Source organism: Oxyura jamaicensis, chromosome 21 (assembly GCF_011077185.1).
Source record: "Oxyura jamaicensis isolate SHBP4307 breed ruddy duck chromosome 21, BPBGC_Ojam_1.0, whole genome shotgun sequence".
Classification (NCBI taxonomy): domain Eukaryota; kingdom Metazoa; phylum Chordata; class Aves; order Anseriformes; family Anatidae; genus Oxyura; species Oxyura jamaicensis.
Window position 1 is genome coordinate 1,816,839 of NC_048913.1, and position 26,408 is coordinate 1,843,246.

Sequence of the window (26,408 nt, forward strand, 5' to 3'; positions counted from 1 at the left end):
TTCTCCTGCTACACGAGGGGAAGACAGTGCCTAGCATCAGGGAATGCTGATGAACCATCTTCCAGGTTCACAAACCACCGTCACGAATAGGAACACAGCATTTATCGGCACAAAGGCTCTTTCCGTGTGCAGCTCAGGTGTGAGCATGGAATATTCTTTTCTAAGACTGATCCTAACAGATGTCATGGGAAAACTTTTCCTCTCCCGTGTTTTTATATGGTAATAGTTAAGGGTGTTTATGGAAGAATATTCCCAGTTTTTAGAAATCTAAACTGACAATTCTGACTCTTGAGGAATGCCATTAGAATTAATTACTTCGTTAAAGTGAATACATACTTGGTTCTGAAAGGTATTACAAACGTGGAAGAGTGGTGTGGTATGACATAATGTCCTGCACACAGATCTTCAGAGGCTCTGTGGAACTGAATGTATTTTTACCCTCAGCTCTACCTTTTATATTTTGTGTGCTTTGGAACTACCTCAGCATCTACGGGGATAAGGTAATAGAGCCCTTGAAATTAACCAGCATGAGGACACATTAACTTGTCTCCATTATGTCAATATAGCTAAAAAAAGAAAATTGGCCAATTAATGTGTAACAATAAGAGGTAATGGATTTAACATTGAGCAAGATCATTACCTGATATTTTATAAGCAGTTACCTGAAGACCTAGAAATCATCAGCACAGAAGTGTGGAGAAGACTTAACACTTTATTTCCAGATACAAAAATTCCAACAGAAAAAGTCAGACAAAAGCTGGTGATTTTACTTCAACCTGCAGTCACAGGCATTCAGTCTGAGTTGCTTTATTGATCTAATACCTTTCATCAGCTACACTTCAGCACAGCAGCTGTCACACATTGTCAGGCTTGCTTCCTGAGACACAGCAGCTAAACCAGTAGTCCATCAGAGCAGGAAAATGGTGTACACCACCTTGCTGAAGAAACTCAGACGACAGCTCCAGCCATCTCCCTAAAGAACACACACAGCTTTTGGCCAGTAACAACTACTAATTTGAAACTCTTATTTCCATGTGAGAGTATGGTATTTTTCCCTTTGTCATGAACAGCTTTCAGTTCAAAGATTGCTTCAGAAGCTGAGTGCAAATTATCGTGGTGTATTTGTTTGCATAGAGAAGTCAACAGAATACTTAACTCCCCCCCGCCCTCCCCCCAAAAAAATTAATCATTCTCTTTGTATCAGAAAGATGAAAACTACAAAAATACAGAATGAAAGTCATGCTGGGTTCACATACATTGTGACTGAAATCTCTAGCCCTAAAGTAACATTCAAAATACTCATCATGTTTGAATATGCCATTCTCTGAATTGAATCTGTGATAATTTGTAGGCTTATTTAAAATGGCTGGAACGAGAAGGGAAGGAACCAAAGTTGCCTGGACTGAATCTGTCCCACAAACAGCTTTTCTTCCTCAACTTTGCCCAGGTAATAACCCTTGGATACTCATTACATGCTACGTGAAAGTATAAATTGGGTTAGTCTAGAATTTAGGGAGAAAATCAGTATTGAGTTCTGCTTGCAAAGTTGTTGTAGCTATTCTGTTTCCTCTATAAAACACACTCCCAGCTATATTGTAACGAAGGGGATGGCTCTTAGGAAAAAAAACTTTGAAAAACAGGGAGAAAGTATCAGAATTGAAATCCTTTTAATGCTGACCCACTAATTATCAATTTTCCTTGTCTAGGTTTGGTGTGGTTCCTACAGACCAGAATATGCCAGCCAGTCAATAAAGACAGATGTTCACAGCCCTCTGAAGTACAGGTGGGTTTATTTACTGATAGTATCACTCGCTTCAACGCTTTCCACCAATACAGCACAAAAGGAGAGAGTGGCTCATTGCTGGAACTGGGTTATCTGACTGTAAATCACCTCGTGGACATAGCTTTCTGTTTTCCAGAGCAATGGTCTCCGTGCACTGCATCCGTGTAACTAAGTTCCTTCTCTTTGTTCAGGGTGATGGGATCTCTGCAGAACTTTGAAGCCTTCTCAGAGGTGTTCCACTGTAAAAAAGGCACATCCATGCATCCTGCAGAGAAATGCAGAGTTTGGTAACCAAAGGAACACTGGCAAGAATGACATACTCTGGTGACACAGTGAACAGTTTTTGCCAATGACGTGCCTGATGTTTTCCTGTTCAGTCACAGCCAAGGCCAATGGTGCAGCTACTGTAGTTTGAAGCAAGGAAACCACAGCACTCAAGCTCTCACAGTTCCACAGGGAAGTATGCAAGAATCTCAGTGACTGAGAGGCTGTGCTGAAAGCCACAGTATGCTCCAGAACAGACGTGACTGTTTGAATTGACATCCTGACTGTTACTAAGATACCACATCAGGGTTACAAAGACTAATTCTTAAAAATAAAAGACAAACCAACAAGCAACTACAGATCTATTTTTCAGAAAGGAACAATACTTTTAATATGTTCTACAACTGCGCCTTCTGAGATTCAGCAAACCTGTTTGAGGTGTTTCACTGAACTGTTTTCTAGTATTCCAACTCAGTTTCTGGTGCATTCTTCCCAAGTTCAGGTTAGAGCTAGTTGAAATTCTCATGTTATCTGTCTACTTGCACTTTGATTACTGCTTTGATGTAAGAGATTGCTATTTGTCTTGATATGTTACAAAACGAGCTGTATGTTAAAATGCCTGTCAGCTGCTGACTTAATGCAGAACTGCACTCTCCTGTTTGAGTTCTTCTGCTCCAAAGAGCAACTGTATCATGACCTTAAAGTGAGGTATTACTAGATAGAAAGATCAACTTTTAGGAGTAAAAATTCTATGGATAAAACTACAGGGTCTCTTCCTTCAAAGGTATATATTTAAAAGATGCTTATTCTTGTAGAAGTGTATAAAATTATTTTGGGCAAATAATTGAATGGAAACAGTTAAGTAGTTCTTAATCCCAAGCCTGTTCATTTTGCCAGTCTATTTTTTCAGTATTTCCACTTGAAAATGTGACAAACATTAAATTTTAACTAAAACAAAATCACAGTAGCCAATTCAGCAATGATTTTGCTATAGAAACATTAGGGTGGCTTTCTTAAGTAACTTTTCTAACATGATGATACTATTTTAAACTGTCAACACTTAACAATGCATTTTAAATACTCTTCCATCAATGCTTTTCTTTCTAGCACAGGAATCGCCGGAAAGAAAGACAGTAACTACCAGTACTTAGCTTATGAAGTGCCAAATCACACTACTCATTTGCTTCACTTATTTTGTTTGCACACCGCTAACAAGAGGTTTGATCACCTACACAACAGGGAAGGAAGCAAAAATCACTTCAGAGAAAAAGCTTTGCCCAACAGAGATGACCCGTTGAAGTATTCTGGCCTATTTGGCAATAAGAGCTGGCAAGATCACTGAATGAAGCCCTCTAAAATTTTTTCATGAATGTTTTACCTGCTACAGTGAAATCAAGTTGTAGATAAATTGCAGCTTTTACTGTAGCTGGGAATATATAGTTCAATGGCATCTTACTTCTATCTTCAAAGTAATCTTAGAAGATTACTTTGTCAGAGAATCAGCGCTACCTCAGGGATTAACCACTCATCTGTGCCCTTCAAAGTCTGAGAGTTAAGTATAGAAGAGAGAATAAGTACTTACATAGGGTTGAGTTGCAGGTTTATTCCTTTAATCTCTCTTCAAAAGATTAAGAACAAACTGTTCAGCACCCACCGCTAAAGTTGCCTACTGCAAACAAGTATTACACAAAGCACAGAATTTGGCTTTCACCTCGGCTAATAGAGGAAAATTGCTTCACATCTCATTCGTTTCTGTGCTGCACCTCAGATGACTACATACACAGGCCTCTTCAAGGAAACGCAGCCTAAATTGCATTTGGCTTTCTGTTAAAGCTGAGTCTATTAACTGGGGAGAATTGCACTTGAGCCCTTTCCAAAACAAACAAAAAAATGTTATTCTACACTGGGATTAAGCTCACTTAAATGGCTCAAAAGCTCTCAAAGGAAACCTTTACAGAATCGGGCTCGTATTCCTCTACCTAGGAAAAATGGGATCAGCTCAGCAGCAAAACACCTCTGTGAGCAGAATTTTTCCAATAGGGTGAAGTATTTTCTGCAGGAGCTTCTGATTTCTGCCCAGTTACATTTATTTGTCCCCTATCTTAGACGTTGCTTGGTGTCCTTTAGCAGAAAGGATGCAAGTTAAAGCTAGGAAGTAACAGACACAAATGGATAGCAGCTGGCTTAGACATTAATGAAGTATTGGTTCTAACTGACTGGCCACTGGCTTCAGACTCCATCCAGAACTAGAACCATGCTGCGAGACTGGAGAAGGAGCAGGAGACTGTTGGGATTTTAGTGTCCTAAAAGGCTTTCTGCATATTACATCATTTTATGTCGGCCATCATTAGGGAGGTAGGAGGCCAACACACCAACGAGCCAGTGAGAATTGTGGCTAAGTTCTGCATAACAACAGTGCTTTAAGGTGCTTGCAGCTGGATGGTGAAAGCAAGCCTAACAATGTTCCGTTTTGTTTTTTATCCACTGCAACAACAACAACAAAGTAGTTTTGCTCTTGAATTATCCAAATGCTCTGGGCCCACATCTTGTTAAAACTGTCATACAGACTAGGTTTACATTTGCTTCTGGATTGGATTATACGTGTAATAGACTAGGAACTTTATTGTTTCTAAGGTGTTTTCTATTTAGCTACCAATGTGACCTAAAATCCTCTGTAGAATGAAATGCTGGCCAAGCTTTGTCCTGGCCATTAAGTGAGGTTAACCTTTCTTATCACATCTAAAACTGATTCTTACTGATAGATCATTTGACTACTGTTTCCTCTTTGAATAAGTTTAATTTATTTTAGCATTAAATGACTGGTCACAAGATAGTCAAGTGCTCTGACAAATCAGCTTTTGTAACTTGATTATATGTGTATGGTGGCAGGCAAAATAAACTGTATTGAACTGCATTTTGTCTATCTTCGCTTACTCAGATTTTCCACGCCGTGCTGCATGTGCATAGTAAAGCTAAATTTCTTAATTTACTTCTAAATTTCTTCAGGCAATAAAAAAAGTTTCCCTTGTGAATCTAACACCTCCACATGGCTCTTCCAGTAAGCTATGTTGGCCAAAGTGCATTTCTTTCCTCTGTCCTCGTGTGCCTTTAAGAGCCTGCTGTTCACACTGCTTCAGGACTCTCCAAGAAAAGCATCCTGGCTTTGAGATGCCTTCAATTTTTGCCCCCTACATACCACAGTAATAGACACCCATTTTCCCAGTTTGTTCTGAGAGAAAGGAGTTCTCCCTAGGGCTCTAAAGGGAGTCCTGCTATGCTCTGAACATTATGTTCCTTTTGCCAGCGTCTGCTCAGAGCTGAACAGTAACAGGTCTAGATTAATCTGGCAAATACGGATTTCGTAACAGCTTTCAGTAGTTTACTTACCATCAAGAAAATGTTTTTATTCTGGGGTTTTTATAATGAGTGACATTTTAGGTACTACACCAAGCAGTAATTTGTCTGCTAAGTCACTAGTAACTGTACCTCTGGATAACATACAACTGGAATATTTAAGGGACGGTAAGGAGAAGCAAATTTGAGGAAGAACTTGAAAAGCTTTTGATGTAAAATCCAAGAGACAATATATGGAAATAAACAAAACCAACACACACACAAAACCAACACATACTGTTAATTGCCAACACAAACAGTATCACAAACTTAAGGATAGAATCAGGCACAGTATCTTGTTGCGTATCGTATGTACTCGTGTTTGTAGTAACGCAGCAAACATACAGACTACTAATGCACAAAGGCACGTTTACCACAAATAGGCAGTAAGAGAACAGAGTCCTTGTGGCTTCGTTTTTTTCATGCTCTTTTTTTCATTATCTGGTGACCTCCTGACTGCACTGCAAGAAACACAAGAGTGCTGACGGCTGGGGAGCAGGTTATACATCCCAGCACGTTCCCAACCTGCTGGAAAGATCCCTTACTCACAAGACAAGTCAGAGTTATGCACAAGAGCAAAAACACCCAGTTACAAAAGAAGAGTCTGCCAAAGTTGTGAGCAGTACTACAGTGCTATAAATAGTTTTAACTGGACTATAAGAGCTATAAGTATGCTACAGATATTACAGTGGTATTAACTTAAGTACTATATAGTTACTAGAAGTAGTCCTGGGGCTGGTTGGATTTGCATTTAATCCCTGTGTGAAAGCACAAGCTATTGTCCTGTGTTACTACATTCATGTAGCAGTTCTGGCCTAGAGAATTATTTTATATTCATTCACTTAAGTCTTAGCAGAGGGACTGTGAAACTGTCTGATACCTGACTGCCAGGCAGTCACTGCCTACTGCTGGGAAACTCAGGCAAGTGACAACAGTATATGTATGCCAAGCAAGGAGACAGCACACAACTGTGCAGAGGTCAGGTGGAGGAGGTTCACACGGCTGACAATTTAATTACTCTGCAAAATCATTAAGCTCTGGAGATGTGCCATTAGAAGTTCTGGCACATGCAACTGCTAAAGGGATAATTAAAATGTGCCTGGGAGGTTTTATTCCAAGTTATTATTACAGCACATGGAAGTTACTTTATTTTTTTCTTTTAAGTTTATTATGCCTCCCACCTGCAGAAGAATCTTTCCATCTGTTGCTTTCTGTCTTTGCCAACACAGCCCAAGTGCATAAGCTCCAACCACCCGTTACAGTCCCACACGTGCCCTCTTATTTCACCCCTATTGCAGTCATAAATCCTCTCTGCAGTTACAGCCCCTACATCACGATAGCTACCAGCGACCTTGATGACATGAGAACAGATACAAGCCCAGAGTAAGGTGCTGCTCTGCAGCAGGTTGCCTTTCTGGAGCCTGGTCGGACTTTGGTGCTTAGTGGATCACGGAGCAACTCGGCTGCAGGTGGGCATCTCGCTGTCCTAGGTGCACCCCATCACCAGGTGGGTCCGGTGCTAGCCCAGCTGCCCCAGGGCACCACACAAATTGGGAGGGGGCTCTGGCACTTGGCAGACTGAGGGTTCAAGTTTTTCCAAACCTGAAAAGAGCACAAAAAGCTAGGACCCCAGCGACACAGCAGACTGGGGGGGGAATAAAAAAGCCTTCATAAAATTAAATATAGCTCCTACAGACAGAGGTATTTAGACAGATTCAAGAAACTTCTGCACCTTTTGGTGCAGGAACATTTTGTTCATTTATTTTCTTCCCCAGAGATATTCTCACAGATAGCAAATTTGGCTCTTATTTCCCCAGGGCCCCAGTAGTCACTGTAAAGCAAAAGCATTTCCCTTACTCACCTCTGTGCAGCGTACCCCACTGAGACTGCAGCAATGGTGTCTTCTCTGGGAATGGTGTGTTGAAGAAGTCCCACCTGCAGAGGAATAACAACCCAAATCATCTCAAACTGTGGCGCCCACACCTGTCCCTCACAAGAGTATTTGGGAAGTCCATCGTCAACACAGTGGATTGAAAGTGTTTATAGTTTTGTGAGGCAAAGTGGACATAATTGAAACAACAGATTTACTGTTTTGAGATACATCTTAAGAAAGAGGAAAAAAAATAGAATGAAGAAGCTTTTTGTAGTATGAGCCAGGCTGCAGCTAAGGTTTTTCAAATCCAAACTGGGTGGTGAAAGGGCGTCCTTCCAAGGGGAAAAAAAAAAAAAAAAAAAAATCCTTTGTAAGGTACGCCCTATTCTCCCATGGACATGTACAAAGATTTAGTGCTCATACTGAGAAACTGATTCTTCTGCCTCCCAAATTAAGCATCTTGGTTAACCTAAGAAAACTTGCCTTTTCCAGAGGAAAAGCAGCAGTGACTTTTGTTGATTTTTTTTGACTGTCCCATTCCCACCTCTCAGGTCTCAGGAAGCAAATGCAAACACTTTTGCTTTAATTCATGTGTGAGTAAGCATCCTAGAACTGCAGAGAGCCTTCCTTGGTCAGAAAGCTCTTGCTCAATCCAACAAGCTGCTATTCTTCCCCTCTAAATTTGGAGAGCATTGCTGCAGCAGTTTCAACAACTTCTAATCTGAAGCCTGGCATACCACAGTGTTTTGGACAGATAAGTCTGAACACAAGACTGAGGTAGTGTCTGGCTGGCAGTCTCCAGACAAGGTTGGGAAAAAAAAAAAAAAAAAAATATCGTTCACACAACGGTTTTACAGAGCATAAGCAGCCGAGTGCAAGCCAGCAAGAGCAAGGAGCCAGCACACAGAGACCCGACCAAGTAACTCGTAGTGCTCCTACCTGAGGTTTCGTGCTTTCCTCAGCAGTTGTGTGACCATGATGACTTCTGAGTTATTTTCAAAGGAACGTAGTCACCCAGGGAGCCCTGTGCACGACCATCTTTTTCCTCTACCTGCACGAGTAAATAACACATTCAGCACTAGTTAAGAACGAAGCTGTCCCAAAACCAAGGCCTATCACATTTTTTAAAGGAACGCCCAACAACCCAGAGCTTTCACTACTGAAACAGGGATTACACATGCCAGGAAGTAACAAGATGCATACAACCTGCAGAGCTTTAGGACACATTTTACCCCACACATTGTGCCCTACCAGAAGCAATAAAGCCTGTCAGCCACTCACACACCGTGCTACTTCTGTCCTTCACAGTTGCTTCCAGGCTATGCTGTAAGATCTGTTTGTGTCCATCCTTAGAGACCTGGGTGAACAGCCCCCAGCCCAGCCCCTCCACCCCCCAGCCCTACAGCACCTCAACCACGAGAGCGGACCAATATAGGTAACGGGGCAGAAATCAGAAGCTCCTGCAGAAAATACTTCATCCTAGGGGAAAATTCTGTTCACAGAGGTGTTTTGCTGCAGAGCTGATTTTGTTTTACATTCCTAGGTACTGAAGCATCTCGGAGGCTCTGTTACACACCCAGGAAAAGCAGATTCCCTTCTGGTGTTTCCAGGAGAGGAAAGGAACCCTTTCCTGCTCCCACGCTGCCACCTGGCGACAAAGCTGGCTCCAACTCCTAAAACAGACCAAAAGATGCATTAAACACCAGCAAGATTTTTCAAACTCCAGTAGACGAAACCCACACCTGCTGGAGATGTCACCGACGCTGCTTCTGTGGCACCTTTGGCACTTCAGCTGGCTCCCAGCATGAACGCTCTGCACGCGTGTAGGAAATAAGGTGCTGAGGACAACAGGGAAGAGGAAGCGCAGGAAATTCCTGTCTTGTATCAGTCATCCCCAGCTGCTGGTCACCAAACAATGATCGGGCTGCAGGACACGGCTCTTTGCAAAAACTCGGCAACAATTGCTGCCCGAGCGCCGCGAGGAATCCCTCCTCCAGGTGACAGCGCTGACCGAGGGCTACTCTGCTCTTCTTCAGGCAGGTCTCTGACTTCTTACCCTTTGGGGCTTTGGTTTGAAAGGTTGTTCAGGAGAGCTTTTAACTAAGCGATGGACGTGACCCTTCACCCACGTGCATCTCAGAACAAGCAGGAATGAACAGCCAGCAGGTTTTACAGCCAGCCAACGTGGTTTGGGTGGAAAGCATCCAACTGCACGAAGCACAAGCCAGCTACCAAAGAACTAATTCAGAGGAGGAAAAAAAAAAAAAAAAAAAAAAAAAAAAAAAGTCGGGAAAAAAATCGTATTTTGAGTATTTCTGTGTTTGTTTTATGATTTATTCAATAATTCACACACATTTTGCGTGGGCATCTCATAAGCAAAACCCTTCCGTGTAACTGGAAGCACTGCTGGAAAAAATACACTCCCTAAACGTGCGTGATGCCTTACCCGGTTACCCTATTCGCCTGTCCACAGACAGGCAATCACAGCGGCACACGGAGAGAAACTGGGGGGTGGAAGAGATTTTCCAGCACCGGCTGCCACCTGATGACTAAAACGAAACAAAGTCATGTGAAACGCGGCCCGGGAAGGTGGTTTTCGGGTAGCTGTGCCCTCTGGTGGCTAAAAATTAAAAGACAAACTTTTCCAGGGCTTTATCTTGATAAAATTGCTGGCAAACACAACTCGATGAGGGATTCCTACCGAAACATCCCCTATGCTGACACACAAGCTGCAGAATTACCACATCTGTTTTACCTGTTTTTAATGATTTGCACCTAAATATGAGCTTGCCCAAAGGCAGCTCATTGCCATGGTTGGTCTGTTGTCGCAACTGTTAGGAAAGAAGAAACTCCAGTGACCCCGTGCCTCCTCCGGAGCTGCTTACCGATGAGGGATCTGCTCCCCTCGCTGGGTCCTCCCACCTGAATCCAGGTCCTGCCTTTTACAGCTCCCAGACCACTGCCAAGCGTTACCAGCACAGCACCACTGCCAGCCAAGGAAGCAAGCTCATGACAAAACAAAAATGACAAAGCACAACCAAAGCGCTCCCTGAGAAGCAAGGACAGGAAGGCATTAGAGGGCACACAGCACTGCAGTGATCGAGGCTGTTTCCTCTCAATGCCAGGTGAAAGAAATCAGGTGAAAGGAGGACTCAGATCCTAGCTGCTGCCCGTATGGCCACCCCACGGGCAGTGTAAGGCTTTTCCACCCAGGTGAGGAAGTTTGGGGCAGCTGGGAGGCACGGTGCCTGAGGAGGAGCTGTTTGATTCAGCCGGGAACAATGTGTGAGCAGCACCTGCTTACCTCTGGGGGTTCAAGGTGTAAAGGTGATGGAGTCATGAGAATATAGACAGTAGACAACGTAAGCTCCTTTCACTTTACAGAAAGCCCCGCTGCTTTGGAAGGCTGACATGCAGTGTTTTCAGGGGCCAAGTGGCCGCATATCCCACAGAGACAGGACCCAGCCCGAAGTTGCACACAGATGCATTTTATTGCTCTTTACAAACACAGAGACGCATACACAGTATGCACGCACGCCATAGGGCTGTCCCAATAGTGGGAGAAACACCATCCACCATGAATTACACCACTCAATACAGACAGCAGTCATTATTATAATGAAAATGATAGAAAAAGCACAGCTTACACCCAAAATGTATAACATTGACCGATCAAGCTTCTTATCTACCACCTTTTCTTTAACATAAAGTAGTAACACACTCTTTTCCTAAATTGAAAAAAGCAGCAGAACAGTAGAAATATTCCACGTAGTTTCCTACCTCCTGTTCATCCATCACACTTTATACACTAGGACTATCAGAGGGTCATTAGAGAGAAATCCAAGGCAGAACAAAGCCGCCTGTGATGCAGGACAAGTTATAAGCAAACTGGGGGAAATGACATTTAACCAAGTGTGGGTGAACAGAAGGGTGGTGCATTTATCCTCCAGCATGACTGAGCAAGCAGGTGCTGCTAGTCAAGCCAGAGCAAAGCCGATGGCTCGTACATGTCATATTAGAGAAATCTCTCCTACAGCAATTCTTTTCTGTCACAACTGTGACATCCACAGAACACCCTCCTTCAGTCTGAAGGCATCACCCCCTGACCGGGCGACACGCTGGGTGCTGTGCCACCAGTACCCACAGCTTCAATGCCACTCAGCAGAATGCCTCAACTTTTGCCAAAGGCTCCCTTGAAAGTCAGAAGTCTGCCATTCTTTTCACACATAAATAAAATACACGGGGAAATCATATTCCCTACAGGAGAGAGGATCAGAGCTGGACTACCACATGCAGTCAGATCCTTCCTCTGGACTCTAAAGGCAAAAGTCCATGGAGCGAGGACTCCCCTGACTACCAGGGCCTCCAGAGAGTACTGGCGTCTTTTGGAGATGCTTGCTTCAGGGCGCTGGGCTTGCCGGGGGAAAAGGCGACCTCTGGAGCTGCTGCCTGGCTCTTCTGGAAGTGACTTAGGAGCTTGGTCTGTGTCTCAGTTCGGACTTTATGAAGAGAGAGGAAATGGAAAGCTTCTTGCAAACACCTGGAGTAGCCCTCTCTGAAGTCAAACTGAGAGCTTTTATGGAAGGATGCTACAGCTAGAACAGAAAAGAGGGAGGGAAAAGAAAGACAAGTTTAGAGCAGTTGTTCATGGCTAGAGATTCATAAAACTGTAACAGCTTTATAGTAAGCTAGAGACCAAAGTAAACTTGATACTCACTCTTCAGCTGCAGCTGGCTCTGCTGTTTCAGGTAGCTGACGGTCATCTCCAGGATGTCGGCCTTCTCCAGCTTGGAGTTGGGCTGGTGCCTCTGGAACTCCTTCTCCAGGAGCAGCTTCAGCTGCTCGATGCTGCTGTTAATCCGGTCCCGGCGCATTTTCTCCACCACCGGCTTCCTGAGCTGTAAAAAGCAAAGGAAAAGAGACCCACGGTTAGATGATCTGTGTGCCACCTCACACTGTTCCCAAACAACATGGGCCAGTTTCTCAGCTGCTGTAACTTGCTACGAGAACAGCTGAGAGCGTGGCTCTGAGCTGCCTTGCTGCGGCTGGACTTACTTTGTTTTTCTCCTTTGGCGTCAGCAGGTTGTCGGGCTCCAGGAACACAGCGCTGGGAGCCATCTGTCCCGAGAGGAAGGAAGGTCTCAGAGTGGGAGTCCGGGAGAAACGTGGTGCTGGAAGCCGCCTCTGCCCTGTATTTATACTCCGCAGCCTCCCTGAGAGCCTGTGGGTCTGCAGCTCGGCGGAGTTTCCCACACTGCAGGGCCAATCAGAGAGATGGGCACACAAAGGGAGAAGCTGCTATTCTTGCATGCTCGGCTGGCAGTGAATAGCCCGGGGATAATGACCTTCTCCCAGATGAGCAGGTGGGGAGTGCGTGGGGCGTGAAAGAGTGGGATCCGAACTGCGTCTCAGAAGCTGGGAAAGAGCTGGCCGTCCGGGGCAGAGGCTGCTGAGCACCGCTGCAGATCAGTGACATTCCCGGCACGCTGGGGCGCGGAGGCCGGTCACTGATGGCAGGACCCCAACAGCTCCGTGCAGGTCGCGCCAGGGACGCTCCGAGGCACACGCGTACACGTGCGCAGATGCACACGCACACACGAGCGGTTTCTTTAAGCCCCTCTGCCTTGTTCTCACTGCAAGGCACTCAGTTGTGCTCCCTTGGGTGAGTGTGGCACCTGCTTTGCACAAGTGAAACAGAAAACTCCTTTCTGGCTTGCTTCACTGCAAATAAATACATAAAATCTGTAAATACACACAGTTATCCAAAAACTTCCTATTTTGACCTTTGGTCTCCTTCCTCAAGATCTTAGGCACCTCTTTGGAACACCCCCAAGCCCTGCAACGAGCACCTGATGTTTCCAAACACGTGCACGATCAACCCGAGAGGAGGAAGATCTGAGAGCCTGGGGCTCAGGTCACTCACGTGCTGCCTTCTCACTTCTTCCCCCAAACTTGTTTTGCTCTAAGTACTTTATTTCATCTACGCAGAGAACAAATTCACCTAGCCCACGAAATTGTTAGACATCAAGTTCCTGACTCCTCGTTGTTTCGCAGGGGGTCGGTTTCCGTGCTGAGATGCAGCCTCTGCTCCAGCAGTGCCTGCAGCTGGGGGTGTTAACGGTGCTGCTCTCTGCATCCCATAAACAACCCCGGAGATTCACGCTGCAAAACTCGAACCAGATCTGCCTGCACCTAACCTGCCCCCTGCCCATGCAAGTGCTGCTTGCTTTTACGAGCTGCAGGCTCACACAGCTGCAGAAGGGCACTGCAGCAGCCTGTTTCCTGCATCCTCTACACCCATGACCTGCACGGAGAATGCTGCCAGCGGTGTGTGTGTCAGAGCCGTGCTGCTCCCAGATTCACTCTCCACATGCTCTGAGACCCCATCGGTGCAGCTCACCTTCCTGTGTGCTTCGGTACCCCCCTCTGCAAGAACCAATACAGGAGTGGTAATTGTCAGATGGTCTGTAACGTAATGCTGGGGTTTGTTTGCAAGTCTCTTACTGAAATGGAAAAGGTACTCTAAATCCTGCTTGTGCTTACATTAATATACGCGTGGTCATCTATATACTGATAGATTTTAACATGAATGCACAAACACATGCCTACATTTCTCTCTCACCCTGCAACTCATTTATTTCTAGGTGCAGGTAAGGCTTCAGTGCCCTCCTCCAGGCTCTGCTGCTCCATCCCCATTGTGCTGCTGCTGAATAGGCTCCCTTCTTGCCCTACAGAGCAGCAGCTGTTGGGCTCTGAGGCTTTTATGTCAAGTTGTGGGAAAGTTTTTGTGACACCATTTCACATGTTCTCCTCAAAGCTGGTGGATTATCTCCAAGCCCATGTAATGCCACCTCTGAAACCAATCTTTCCCTCTGTGCATCCCTCTTGGGGAGATTCCCTGAAACAGAAACTCCTGAGCAGTAACTCATTGCTCGAGCTCATTAATCAAGTGCACGAAGAAGAAATGTGGCAACGCCAAAATCAGCAGGGTCCACTGGCAACTTTGCTAGGGACAGTTTCTGTTTCCCTGACTTACTCACTAGTAAGCAGCTATAAGTCATAATTCCCCATTGCAGCACAGGTTTTAGTCTAACAAGGGTGTTACAAGTGTCAGGTGCCTCCCCTGGATCAGCTTTCCTAGCAGCTCAGCTCCCCACATTTGGCCAGTCCGAAGGCAAGCAGCAACAAGGAAAAGGCTGTGCCAGCGCCTCGCCAGATCGCAGGGCAGCCGTGGCCGTGCCCTTGGCACAAGAGGGGCCAGTGCTCCAAGTTTCTTCCCCATTAGGATCCAGAGTGACCCGCAGCCTGCCACTGAGGAGGCTGAATGCTTATTTAATCTCCTGCCGCCTTGAGAAATTCGCTTTACCACAAAGGCTGGCGGCCCTGTATCTTTAGAGATACAAAATCTCCCCCCAGTTAATATATCCATGGAGGTTCCTACGTCCTTGCTCTGTGTCACACGTTGACTTTAAAGTATCTCAAAAAGCCTATATTTAAAATAGCTTTTACTTTTCTCTGTAGTTTCGCAGTCAGTGAGGGCTGAAATCAGCCAATTACTGACCATCTTGGAAGAGTGTCTCAGATGAGATGCCCAGGTGCCCAAAATGGATGCTCTGCTTCTGCTTTGGTTGGAAATCCCAAAGAAAAACAATAATAACAATCACCCCTGGTATAAAGTTAATTGAGCCTGTGGACGTTGTGCTAAGGATAATGAATTCTGAATTACCCACATCTACTATGGTTCCAGAGAGAATATTGGACAGAAAAGTTAGTAGGATCCCGAGATGCTGGATCTGGGTGTTTGAAATAGGGCCTTAGCAAGAGCCTTCCCCCAGAAACTCCGCCAGATGTTAGCTCTGTAGGACGACGTAAGGATGCTGCTGCGTTCCCAGGTCTGGAGGGCCGCTCCTTGCCCCCGTTGCCTCTCTCCTGCTCCGTGCTGCCCAGATGGCCTTTTGGGAGCAGGGTTTCCCACTGAACACAATGCAGAGGCAAGCACCGTTGCTAATGCGGTTTGTAGCCAGGCACACTTCCTTTGTGACGGGCGTGAATGCAGTTAAGAAATGGTGTGGGAAACTCCAAGGTACGCCAACCTCCCCAGCCGTATGTCAGGGGCGCTGAGAACGCCAAGGTGCCAGGGAGCAACGCTCCAGAGAACTGGGAAGACAAAATTTAGGGGGCTCAGCTAAGTGCCTCGTCCTACAGACCACACCGAGGTGGAAAATAAAATGGGTCTCGTCCTAACAGTAGGTGGAGGTCCTCACTGAAGCCAGCAGGCACTCCAGCCTCCGGGGAGCAGGCTGCTACTTTCAGCCCTCTGTACCTCCTGGTCTGTACCTCCAGGGCTGCTTTCGGGTCTCTGGGTACACAAATCACCTCCAAGGGGAATTTATCCAAATTTTCCCCTGCCAAGAACCAGTACCAGAATCTGCAGCTATTATTACCAGCACCAGTTATTGCTTCCCATTTCTTTCCTCTAAACACCGTGGAACAGTGCAGAAGTGTTAAGGAAGTTTCCCTGCAGTATTACTGGTATAAAATCTAAGCTAATTTTCTTGAAAGCCAAGCCCAGCTCCTGCAGTTCCTGGCCAACACCTGAGCACGCATCAGGCCGAGGGGCAGTTCCCTGGCTCACCTGTAAGGAGCCTGCACAGCCGCAGGCATCAGCCCCTCAGGAACAGGAGGCTGGGTGAGCGTAGAGGGGCCATACACAGCTATCACCACGTCCTCACAGTCCATAAAGGAGCCACCTCTTGCCCTTAGCACTGTGCAGCAAAGAGATGGGAGAATCCCACCACTGAGTGGTGATGCTGCCTGCCCTGGGGGCGTTCCAGAGCTCGGCGTTTCCACCTTTGTTCAGGGGAAGCCCGCGGGCTGGCACACAGCGCTAGGGGTCCGTGCCCCGCTGTCTCCCTACCTGTGACATGCTCTGATGTTTGCCATCGCATTTGGGCAGGCCAGGTCTTGGTAAAAACCAGCAAGACAGAGGACTGAGCAGTGTGGGGAAGGGGCAGCGTGCCTGTGACATGGCAGCAGAGTCTTGGTGTCCACCAGGGACCCTGTGGATGGTCCTAGCTAAATAAAACCATGTTTTTCTTCAGGGCAAAGCTGAATTGTGGCAATGCCTCACCTGCAGCAGGATGCCCAGGCTGGCAGGAGGGAATCCCTCCTGTAATGACACCCTACAGTTACGTTACAAGCAGCAGTTCAGAGTAACACACCGGGGCAGTTAAGGACCGGACAAGCTTCTCGGTTTGTTTCCAACAATTTCGACAAGCTCAGGAGCAGCTCAACTGATAGCAAGGGTCTGTGTTTCCAGGGACATATTAAACAAATCTGGGGAATGAAAGAAGCACAACCGAGTATGGGGCTCAGGGGCCTTGGTGTGGGCTGACACCACCTCTGCTGCCTTCAGTGGGGCAATTTTCTTTGGCCTCACTGGTGGAAGAGCAAGATTCTGCTCCTGCAGCTCGTTCCTCTGCTGTTTCCTCCTAGCCCTGCCTCGCTCTGCTGTTGGCAGTCCTCGTTCGAGCCTGGCACGATTTCTGTTTCCCTGCATAGCTTCCTTCAGTTCTTTCCTTTTCCTCAGGCATCACGCAGGTTTTTATAATCTGATTTTTCATTCCGTCACTCTTTTTCCCTCCGTGTCACAGGCAGATGTGGTCTGAGCACAGGAGTGTCTTACAGCCCCTCAGACTGTGTGAGTTTGGAGTCCCTTCCAGTTTCCCACACTGCTCCCCTATTCACTGCATTCAGGCGGAGGATAAAGGAAGTGTGCCATGCTACAAGCTGAATTAGAAATGGTGTTTGACTTCCCTTTGTACTTCACAGAAACCTTGCTCTGGGTAGACCATCTGCATAGCACTCACTGCGGAGAAAACCATTGATCAAGGCCTGTCAGCCCAGCTGGGGGAACTTGGGAAAGTAATTCCTTGTGCCACTTCACTTCTTTAGGGCTTAACATCTGGCTGGAGGGGGAGGCGACAGTTGATGGTTTAACAGTCGTGCTTCCTTTCAAGTTTGGGATGCTGTTTTGATCCTCTATAAGCCTTTCTGAAATCCTGTTTTTAATAACATGGAAAGCATCCAGAAGACCACGAATAATGCACTGGCTTTGCATTTTCAAAGTGCTTTACAAATACCAGCTAATGAATTCTCAGCAACCTCCTCTGCAAGATGAGGATGTATTATTAGCGATGTTTTACAAAGGAAGAAAATGAGGCAGAAAGGAGGAACCCCATATTTCAAATAGCCTCGTGGTTGCAATGCTTCTATACCCAAGTGGTCCATTTGGGACTTTTGCAAAGATGCTCAGCACTCACTTTTGTTTTAATTAGCTTTGTCAGCTCTGAAAAGCAGCCAGCTCCCCAGGTTGTGGGAGAACTTGGATTACCTGCCTGGACCACACTTGGAGTCGTGCCTCTCCTAGATAAGCAGATGCAAAAACTCTCCTTTTCTCTAAAATTCAGCAGTGGGTTTTGAGAATGGTGTTCAGTACAAATTTTTAAAGTCCATGAACTGGCTGAAAAGGAAGATGCACTCAGATGCATGATCAGGAAATACTTGATAACCTCATCAAAATAAATGAACTTGATCTCCTGGAAAAGTAAACCAAGATTTAGTTTGTTTATTCTTGCTCCTGGGGACCAACCAAGCCTCAGCGTTAAGCTGCAGCTGTCCCTAGTCCTTGTGCAGGTCTGGCTGTCAGCACCACCCAGCTGCCTCCCAGCAGTCACAGTTCTGGGACTGGGGCTCCTGGGAGGAGAGGATGTGGTGTTCCCTAAATTACATCAACTCTCTGTCAGAAGCTGAAATGAATTTATAAGGGAATTTCAGGCCCTAGACACTGAGGCTGGTTAAAACCAGGGCTTAGAAATGCAAAAGGATCGACGCTGCTTTAGCTAAGAGCTTCCCCACAGAACCTTGTGCTGTAAATGCTCTTAGACACACTTTATGCTGCCAGCTACACGGGTGCTCTTCTGGGGGTCATGGTCCTACTCACCGCCTCTCCAGACTGTTTGCTTCAGAGCTGGGCTCTGTTGCACCACATTCCCTTGACACTGACATGTGACAACGTGTCTTGCCTGGGGCATAATGGTGAGGGCATCCAACCCTACCTTACGTGCCACGTGAGTTCCTGCGTGTGTCCCTCTGCTAGTCCTCTGCCTGGCTCTGGATTAAGTTATCTCGCTTCCAAAAAACCCTCTTGCCAGCAGATCCATCCTCAGTCTGCTGCCAGCTCAACCCACCCTGCCTGCCACACCAAGTGCTCCTTGGGACCTGACCCTGAAACCACCTTCCCAATCCTAAATCTGCTCCTCTGAAATATTCTATCTGCAGGAGAACTTCTCCCCAAAACATTTGGCAAGGCTGTCTGCTAAGTCAGATTTTATCACGAGCGATATGCTACTTGTGGCCTTCAGTAGGAATTCATGTCAAAAAGGTTTGCTAAACCCTTACGACTTTCAGCTCGTTTCTTGATTTGTTGAAGCCCAAATGTTGACATTTGAAAGGTTGGCATTAATACCAAATCGGTGTAAAAACTGAATACCACCATCATAAAAATATATAAATAAATAAATAAATAAATAAAACACGGGGAAAGAAGTGCCTGAGCTCAGCAGCTTGTGTTTGCTCCATCCCCCAGCAGTGCCAGGCTGCTTGCCTCCCCTGGCCAGAGCCGAGGCAGTGACGGATGGGGTCTGCGAATTTCAGAGGGCTTTGGGAGCGTGTGCCCCCACTGAAGTCACCAGTATTTGGCGGGGTTAGGCTCTCCAAACTGGCAGCACGTGCGAGACAACTGCTGGGTCTCGGCGCTGTCCCTGAGCTGGGGAACAGCTGCGGTACCGAGATCCTAACGCAGCACCAACCGGCGTGGCTGGGTCCCCGGCAGGGGCAGGAGGAGAGGATATTTTCTGTGACTGTTTTATTCAGGTTTTGGAAGGAGGAGGGTGGTAAACACATAACATGGTGGCTCCCGCAAAGCCTGCTCCCAGGGCAATGTGTTCCTTTGAGCCATAATTGATTCCTGCCATCAGGCACCAGCCTGCTCTCCCCCAGGGTCAGCGCTTTCCCACATCCAACCCCATTATCCCACAGACCATGCCTTTTGTACAACACACTCCAGCTATTCATGTGCAAAGCAGCTGTAATCCCCAGACCTTTCAGAGTCAATATACCAGGAAATAATAAATCCCTCCTGTGCACTCTTGAATATGCTGAGAGGTGACTTGTGGGAATTTCAGCTGGGCAGAAAAATAATAAATTCTCCTTAATTTTTAATTATTTGTAATACTCACTGTAGTAAGACTATGTCATTGGGGCCTGACTATTTCAGGGTCACCAACACAAGCAGCTATGGAAATTGCTTTTGCCTCTAACAACCCTGAAAATGCAGATCGAGTTGTCTCATATGTATCTTAATGATCAAAGTCCACTTTCCTCCCCATATGCACCTGGGAAGGGCAGCATATTGAGCATTCTGAATCTAAAGAAAAACTAATTTTAAAGGTTAAACATGCAAAGAATGTACTTTACAGTAATTAAAGGCGTTTTTGGCCAAGGTTCTGATGTCTAAAGAAGGCAAGATGATGCCACGCTAATGACGTTTAATGGAATATTTTATACGGTTGGTCTAACAACAACATAACCTTGTCCCCTGGAAGAGGCAGATTTCACTACACTTCCACTCTGTTGGTTCAGACAGCAGAATTATGCTTGGCTGGTGCAAGTGGAAGAAGCCAATCCTGAACAGCAAGCTCTGCAAGGTAATTCCTTGCAGGCAGGGTGAGGTGCACCCAGAGGGCTGGGAGAAGGGATCTTCCTCTGCAACACAACAGCAAACAGTGGCTCATAAATGAAAAAAGTGTCAAAGAAATCTTAGGGTTCCCCTCAAACAGACAGCACCCTGTCTTTTCAAACCTCATCCAAGAAAACACCGCGAAGCGAATCACAGGAGTATCGAGCTGAAAGGACATGGTGACACCGCAGGGAGTTGAACCCCTAGTGCCAAAACCTAGGAACCTTAAACGCTAGGTCACGTCTGCACACGAGTGTGGCCCAACAGACAGACCCTTCAGTTACACCGAGTGTTCAAAGATAACCTCAGCAGAGATCTATCAGCATCGGTCTGCGTGTTCTGAGTGTTCTCACTGCTGTCTTCCTCAGCGATACCGCTGCTAGCGCGGTACCCGTGAAAGCTAAGGCAGAGCTAGTGCAGTCCTGAATCTCTTCTCTTTTACCTGTGCCCACCAGCCCCTCCAGCAATGCTACCCATGGGCTGCCCTGAGGGAGAGGAGCTCACTAGATGTCAGGCTGCAGGCAGGACAGATCCTGCCTGGCCCTGCTTTGCAGCAGTGGTGACAAAGGGGCGCCCCAGTACTGCGGCTGGCCACCCCATGGGTGAATTGATGTCCCTGCCCCCTTGCCCCACGCTGCCCCTTTCTCCTGGTGAACACAAATCCCTGAGAAACTCCTGCCCGCACGGCCAAACACGCGCTTTTCAGCCGTGCTGAGTGAAAAAGCCATGCGGGTTCATAGTGCCCTGCCGGCAGCGCGGGCTCCACAAAGGAGTTATTAGCACCAGGCTGTGTGGGTTTGAATTTCTCTGCGTTTCCCATACTTTTCCCCTATTGATAACATTTCTTGTTGGGACAATAGAAGTGTGCCTTGCAACTACTCACAACATTAGTGACGGTGCTTGAACCTGAATGATTTGAAGGGAAAGGATCCAACTCCCAAAAGACCATCTGGCTATCAGTTATAATACAGCAATAAAGGTCAGGGCTGCTTCTCAGGAGTTGGGAGAAAGATGTTCTTTGACACCGAAGAGTCTCTTTAACCAGCTTGGTACATGCCTACCTGTCACCTCCTGGCTTCCAGGCCTGACACCGCTGCTTCCTTGCGAGGAGAGAGTGAGCACAGGACACCCAGTGCTGAAGGAAGGACAGTCAAAGACTACAGAAGAGAGGGCAACACCTTATTGTAGCTGGCAAAGCTTAGGGCATGGTCTCTGAGCCGTATCTTATCTTGCACCATAATCTTTTGACCTGTTCAAAGTCTTCCTGAGATGACTTGTCTCCTGGCTTTCCCACAACACAGGGATAAAGGGCTCGGAGGACAACATCTGCCCTTAACAAAGAGCTAAGCCCATTCAGATCACACAATGCAAGCCATGAAGCTGGCTATTGCAGTGACACCTCCCTCCTTCCTGCCAACTGCCCCTGAAGAGGGCTTCGCGGGATTTCCAAGCAAGAACGTGTCTTTGGCTGTCTTACCTCACCACACGCTTCCCCTCTCTGCTGTTTCCACTTCCAGACCCTTCCAGGTGTGCAGGGAGCAAACGAGCCCACCTCTGTTCCCACAGGCCGGGTCTCTGATGGTGGCACGCCGTGTGGCTTTGCTCCAGAGCCTCCCGGCTGGCTTTCAGTGCTGCCTTGGGACAGAAACCAGAGACAGAAACCAGAGCTGACTCAAGTGTCCACACAGATTCACTCTTTTTCTTGCTCTTCCTACAAAATAGGTAACGTTGGCTTAATTTTTAGCCCAGTCTGCAGTGGAGCAGGGCGATGCTCCTGGCTGGGTTGAGAACGTGGCGTGGCAGGAGCTGCTTGGCTGCCCTTAATGAAAGCAAAGGGAACACCGGTGTGATGGGCTCCCTGCCCCATGTCTTAATGGGGAAGAGACAGAGGTCACAATTTCCACTGGCTTCCCATTCCTTATTTATTAACCCTGTCCACCACCCTGAGTGGCACACGTTGGGCCAACAAACCTGTTGTTCCACCATCTCTGCTCACCCATTACTGCTGCAAAGAAGTGTAAGAGCCATATGGAGAAGCACAAACACACACACAGACCCCAGCAAACTGCAGCTGGGAGGCAGGCTGCAAAGCGCCCTCTCCAGAAAGACCAGCGAGATGTCCCTGGTGCTCTTGATTTTCACCCTAAATGGCATTTCCCTCTCTTTTTTTCCAGCCTTTCCCCCAAAAGCGTGCCTCCTCCACGCCACAAATGTGCCTGGCACATGCAGGGCCTCCGGAATGCCGCTGATCCCAGACAACCAGCTGGAGGCTCGGTGCTTTCCCAGATCCCTGGGCAGCCCCGGAGAGCCGGGCTGCACGCTCCACCAGTCGGCGTGGGCAGAAGGTTATTCTCTCCGGGGCATTTAGGATCAATGCACCGTGCACTGATGGATGCTTCCCCTATTGTTCGGCTGCGTGCCTGGATTGGCTGGAGGGCTGTGGGAAACACCAGCGACCCCGAGACTCACATAGCTGCCAAAATGCTCCGAGGTATAAATAGAGGCGGCCGGTCGCTGCCAGAGCACAGCCGCGTGCTCAGCGCCCAGGCTGGAGAGCACCAGGAATGGCTCCCAGTAACGCCCTCATGATCCACGTGGAGGAGAAACTGCTGCCAAAAGAAAAGAATAAAGTAAGTAGAGCCCATAACGGGATCGGTCAGACACGGTCAGGACTGGCCTGTGCCCCATGCAAGGTGCTGCCTCTATCAAACAGGAATGACATGGGAAAAGATGCGATGAGGAGGGGGAAGGTGCTCTTGGGGCATAAAATAGGGTAAGGAGCCATAAAGGGAAATACAGAGATTCTTTAGAATGAGGCAACAGGCAGGCAGCCTGGCAAAGGTCTCCAACAGAAAGCGTTCTGGAACTTTGTGCATGTCATGGCCTGGGTCAGGAGGGGCTGGCAGGCCAGGTCTCAGAAAACCCTGAACACCCTGCCCCGTCTCTTACAGCTCAGGAAGCCGGTGGTGGAGAAAATGCGCCGGGACCGGATTAACAGCAGCATCGAGCAGCTGAAGCTGCTCCTGGAGAAGGAGTTCCAGAGGCACCAGCCCAACTCCAAGCTGGAGAAGGCCGACATCCTGGAGGTGGCTGTCAGCTACCTGAAACAGCAGAGCCAGCTGCAGGACCCAGGTGAGCACAGACACATTGATGGTGACCCACAGCCCACTCCCCTGGGCAGCACCACAACAGGTCCGGTCCCACGAGCAAGGCTTGTGGACTCAGGCTCTTGAAAGAAGCTTCACTCATGAACCTTAACCCCCTGAATGTGCTTCTCTCTCTCTCTTCTAGTATTCGTCCACAAGAATCCAGAGCAGGACTTTAACAGCGGATACCTGCGGTGCCTCAAGGAAGCGATGCATTTTCTGTCCTACTACGAACCCAAGAGGGAAACTCAGGCCCAGCTCATCAAGCATTTCTGCAAAGCCCAGATGGGTGCAGATGTCACGTACTCTCCTGCTCCTCGCAGGCCACCTCCGTCACCCTGTCTGCTCGCCAGAAAGCAGCCTGCCCAGAAGACTGCAGCTCCTACCATCTGGAGACCCTGGTAGACCTGCTGATGAACTTTGCTTTATTCCTATGTTTTGCTACAAAAAAAAAGAGAAAGAAAGAGAGGGACCTGTGATTTAAGAGTCCCTCTTTACAGTAGGAAACATTGCTTTCCAGAGGTGGGAGATCGCTCAGTAGTTTCCCTTCACAGTGAAGGAGTGTGCTTGTATCTGGCAGCAGAGCTGCCGCTCCTGGTGGTGGCTCCTTGCCAAAGAGAGGGCCGAGTGCTGCGGGGGCGTGGAGCAAAACGCCCTCCAGGTCCCGCCACCCCTTCCCTTGGCTATTGAGCCCGTGGCTGTCAGTGGAGATCTTTCTATGAACTCCCCGGGTCACTGGTTCAAGTGTTCCATTGTCTCCTGACAATGTACCGGCCTTCCTAGAGCAGGAGCACTTTGGAGAATGTACTGTGTAACATAAAGAGAGTGTCGAGCCTTTACCTTTTGAGTGAAAGATGGCATTCAGGAACACCGATTCTTCTGAAGTTCCTGTGCTATTTTTAGTATACCTCCTCACAGATCGTTATTATGATAACAGCTGTAGGGAAAATTCTCTTCATGGCCAGGATGTGCTCTCTCCATTGAGGGATAATCGATGCCTTTTGTAAAGGAAATACCTGGGATATATCTTAGGTGAGGGCTGGGGAGGAAGGCAGGCAGTAAGTACTGTGTAAGCATTCACTGAACATGCTAATGAGCTTAAAAAGCTTTTATAAAGTTGTGATGTATTCATCCTGTGTGATGCTCAGCTTTTGTGTCTTCGCTGTACAATACAATAAAAACAGTTTTAGTCCTTCAGCCTTTGGTTTGAAATGATTAAAATGGATAATGCTCCGGGACTAAGTGCTGCACATAGGCCCCGCAGTGGGGCAGCTGGCAGGAGATGTCATTTTTTGAGCCCCTCACCCCAGAATTTGTGAAATTCACTTGGCAGAACAGTTTCAGATCCTGCAAAGAAGCAACCCCTGGAAAAGCTATCAAAGCGAAAGATGGAGGTGAAGGTAAAGTGGCACACTGAGCAGTGTGGCCCCAGATACTTAACAGCAACCTGCTCAGACCTCAGCAGGTCACTGCTTTCACAGCCAGCTTATTTCCCCCATTCCCCATTAATCTCCTCACCAACCTGAGCCCAGCCTTACGTTTTCTGTCCACTTTAGAGGTGATAACATGCAAAGCTCCTAATAACTTCCACTGTTTGGTACCTGACCGTACTTGGGGATCTTACCCTTCTCCTTGAATCCACAGTGGGGTGAGCTAGTTGGTGGCTTTTAATTTTAGCAAGCACCTTCTGTTACCTAAACATGGATTCCTTTTTTTTTTTTTTTTTTTTTTAGCCGAATTGAAAGCTGCAAACTACCCACATATGGCTAAAAACACATAATTTGATAGTGATCAAAGATAAAAACAGCATTTCTTCTCCTAAGTTATTTCCCCATGATCTTTTCTTCAGGGATGTTGCTCTCTTCCTCTGACACCCACCCAAGGGTCCAAAACACACCTCGGAGGCGAGAAGCTCCACCAGGCTTCAGAGGGTTTCTACCCAGCCTGTTGAAGAGAGGGCTTCTCTGCCAATTTTACATCATCCTCCCTTGATGTTTTCACCCCACCCCAATCCAGAAAACAAACCTGCCATATCCTCTTAAGGGGAGATTTACCAGAGGCTGCCTACGCGGCTCGCACCGGTTGGGCGACCCACGGCAAGGGATCTGATCTGCAGCAGCACAATTAATTCCTCCCTCCGGAGGGTGGTGAGAGCTGCATGCTGGAGAGGTGAGGCAGATGAGCGCCTGTCCGAAAAGGTTGCACTTGTCCTCCTCCCACACATCTACACAGAGACTGGGCAAGGTGAGTGAGCAAACAGGGGTTCAGAAGGTAGAAGCAGGAAGAAAAGCCTGAGAAGGGGCTCCTCGAGCCACCCCAGAGCACCTGAACGCCTCGCCAAAACAGCGCTCCCCACAGCAACATTCACTCACTTCTCCTTAGAAGAGTTCCCATTTCGTGCACGGTCGGGACTCCTCACCTTTTGTTTTCCCTTCTCTTCAAAGTAAACTAAACCTGCACAAATCATCAGCTCACAACATTATTATCTAATCTCAATAACGTGTTGATTTGGATACACGACAGGGAACCCTCTTGTTCTTTCAGAGATATACTAATGGCACAGAACTCCATTGGTCAACACCTCCACCTCCCACCAGGCTGCCTGGGAGGGATGCCCTTGAAAATTTTCAGTTCTAGCACATGCTTTTTTTTCCCTGAACGCAATGAAACATAAAATAGCTGATCTCATCAAGTGGCTGCTTATTTAGGGATCAAACAAACTCAGATCTTCTAGGGTGACCAGATCAGAGTGGATACACACATCACCACCTGCACCTGGCCAGTCCTTACCTGGTTTGGGATGCAGCCCTTAGACAGAAGGGGCCCAAAAGCCACCACCTGGGCACATCGAGAACCTCTTCCCCTGCCTCGTTATGGTTGCACGGATCCCTCTGGTTCTCACTTTACCCCGAATGCACAAGCTGGTTGAGTGCTGTTCACCTGCCTGCCAACGCAGCGCGAGGTGGGCTCTTTGTACAGCTCTGCAATCCATCGGGAGCTGCCACCCGTGCTGCAGATAGATTTGTTCTTTCTAACGAGCTCCTAAATAATTCAGAGGAGATATTTATAGATCTACGGGTTGCTTGGTGATCTTGAAAAAGTCACTTCACCTTGCTGTGCTTGACTTGTCTTTGCCAATTAGTACAAGCT

The 26,408-nt window shown here is 47.4% G+C and overlaps 3 protein-coding genes and 1 long non-coding RNA gene across 7 annotated transcripts in view; 2 read left to right on the plus strand and 2 right to left on the minus strand.

Moving 5' to 3' along the window:
- MMEL1 (membrane metalloendopeptidase like 1) overlaps window positions 1-4,961 on the plus strand; it is a 28,981-nt gene extending 24,020 nt beyond the window's left edge. For both annotated transcript variants that reach the window (XM_035344433.1, XM_035344432.1), the window contains exons 21-23: window positions 1,352-1,447; window positions 1,707-1,783; window positions 1,975-4,961. In XM_035344433.1, coding sequence (XP_035200324.1) covers window positions 1,352-1,447; window positions 1,707-1,783; window positions 1,975-2,074 — 273 coding nt within the window. In that variant the 3' untranslated portion in view covers window positions 2,075-4,961. The remainder of the gene's footprint in view (window positions 1-1,351; window positions 1,448-1,706; window positions 1,784-1,974) is intronic.
- On the minus strand, window positions 1,172-9,552 carry LOC118177067. Of its 2 annotated transcripts, XR_004755664.1 has the most exons (6): window positions 9,076-9,552; window positions 8,890-8,986; window positions 8,253-8,364; window positions 7,302-7,375; window positions 5,757-5,901; window positions 1,172-2,048 (listed from the first exon to the last, which is right to left on the minus strand). It is a non-coding gene; the product is annotated as an uncharacterized LOC118177067 (long non-coding RNA). The 2 variants fall into 2 exon arrangements; XR_004755663.1 differs by lacking the exon at window positions 9,076-9,552 and having other exon boundaries at window positions 8,890-9,035.
- A 1,231-nt stretch (window positions 9,553-10,783) lies between these two features.
- LOC118177065 (transcription factor HES-5-like) lies at window positions 10,784-21,664 on the minus strand. Of its 2 annotated transcripts, none has more exons than XM_035344447.1 (4): window positions 21,590-21,664; window positions 12,369-13,034; window positions 12,031-12,211; window positions 10,784-11,908 (listed from the first exon to the last, which is right to left on the minus strand). In XM_035344447.1, exons 2-4 carry the CDS (start codon window positions 12,429-12,431, stop codon window positions 11,667-11,669), a joined length of 486 nt encoding a protein of 161 aa, XP_035200338.1. In that variant the 5' UTR covers window positions 12,432-13,034; window positions 21,590-21,664; the 3' UTR covers window positions 10,784-11,666. The 2 variants fall into 2 exon arrangements, with proteins under 2 accessions (XP_035200338.1, XP_035200337.1); XM_035344446.1 differs by having other exon boundaries at window positions 12,369-17,835; window positions 21,590-21,655.
- Window positions 21,665-22,653: 989 nt separating this feature from the next.
- On the plus strand, window positions 22,654-24,455 carry LOC118177063 (transcription factor HES-5-like). The gene is made up of 3 exons (XM_035344445.1): window positions 22,654-22,742; window positions 23,064-23,244; window positions 23,404-24,455. Exons 1-3 carry the CDS (start codon window positions 22,677-22,679, stop codon window positions 23,661-23,663), a joined length of 507 nt encoding a protein of 168 aa, XP_035200336.1. The 5' UTR covers window positions 22,654-22,676; the 3' UTR covers window positions 23,664-24,455.
- The last annotated feature ends 1,953 nt before the right edge of the window (window positions 24,456-26,408 follow it).

Coding starts and splice junctions, on each gene's coding strand:
- LOC118177065 (XM_035344447.1), bottom strand. CDS start 12,431: ATGGCTCCCAGCGCTGTGTTCCTGGAGCCCGACAACCTGCTGACGCCA. Junction 12,212..12,368: donor CGCCAAAGGAGAAAAACAAA/GTAAGTCCAGCC, acceptor TGCTTTTTACAG/CTCAGGAAGCCGGTGGTGGA. Junction 11,909..12,030: donor GAGCCAGCTGCAGCTGAAGA/GTGAGTATCAAG, acceptor TTTCTGTTCTAG/CTGTAGCATCCTTCCATAAA.
- LOC118177063 (XM_035344445.1), top strand. CDS start 22,677: ATGGCTCCCAGTAACGCCCTCATGATCCACGTGGAGGAGAAACTGCTG. Junction 22,743..23,063: donor TGCCAAAAGAAAAGAATAAA/GTAAGTAGAGCC, acceptor CGTCTCTTACAG/CTCAGGAAGCCGGTGGTGGA. Junction 23,245..23,403: donor GAGCCAGCTGCAGGACCCAG/GTGAGCACAGAC, acceptor TCTCTCTTCTAG/TATTCGTCCACAAGAATCCA.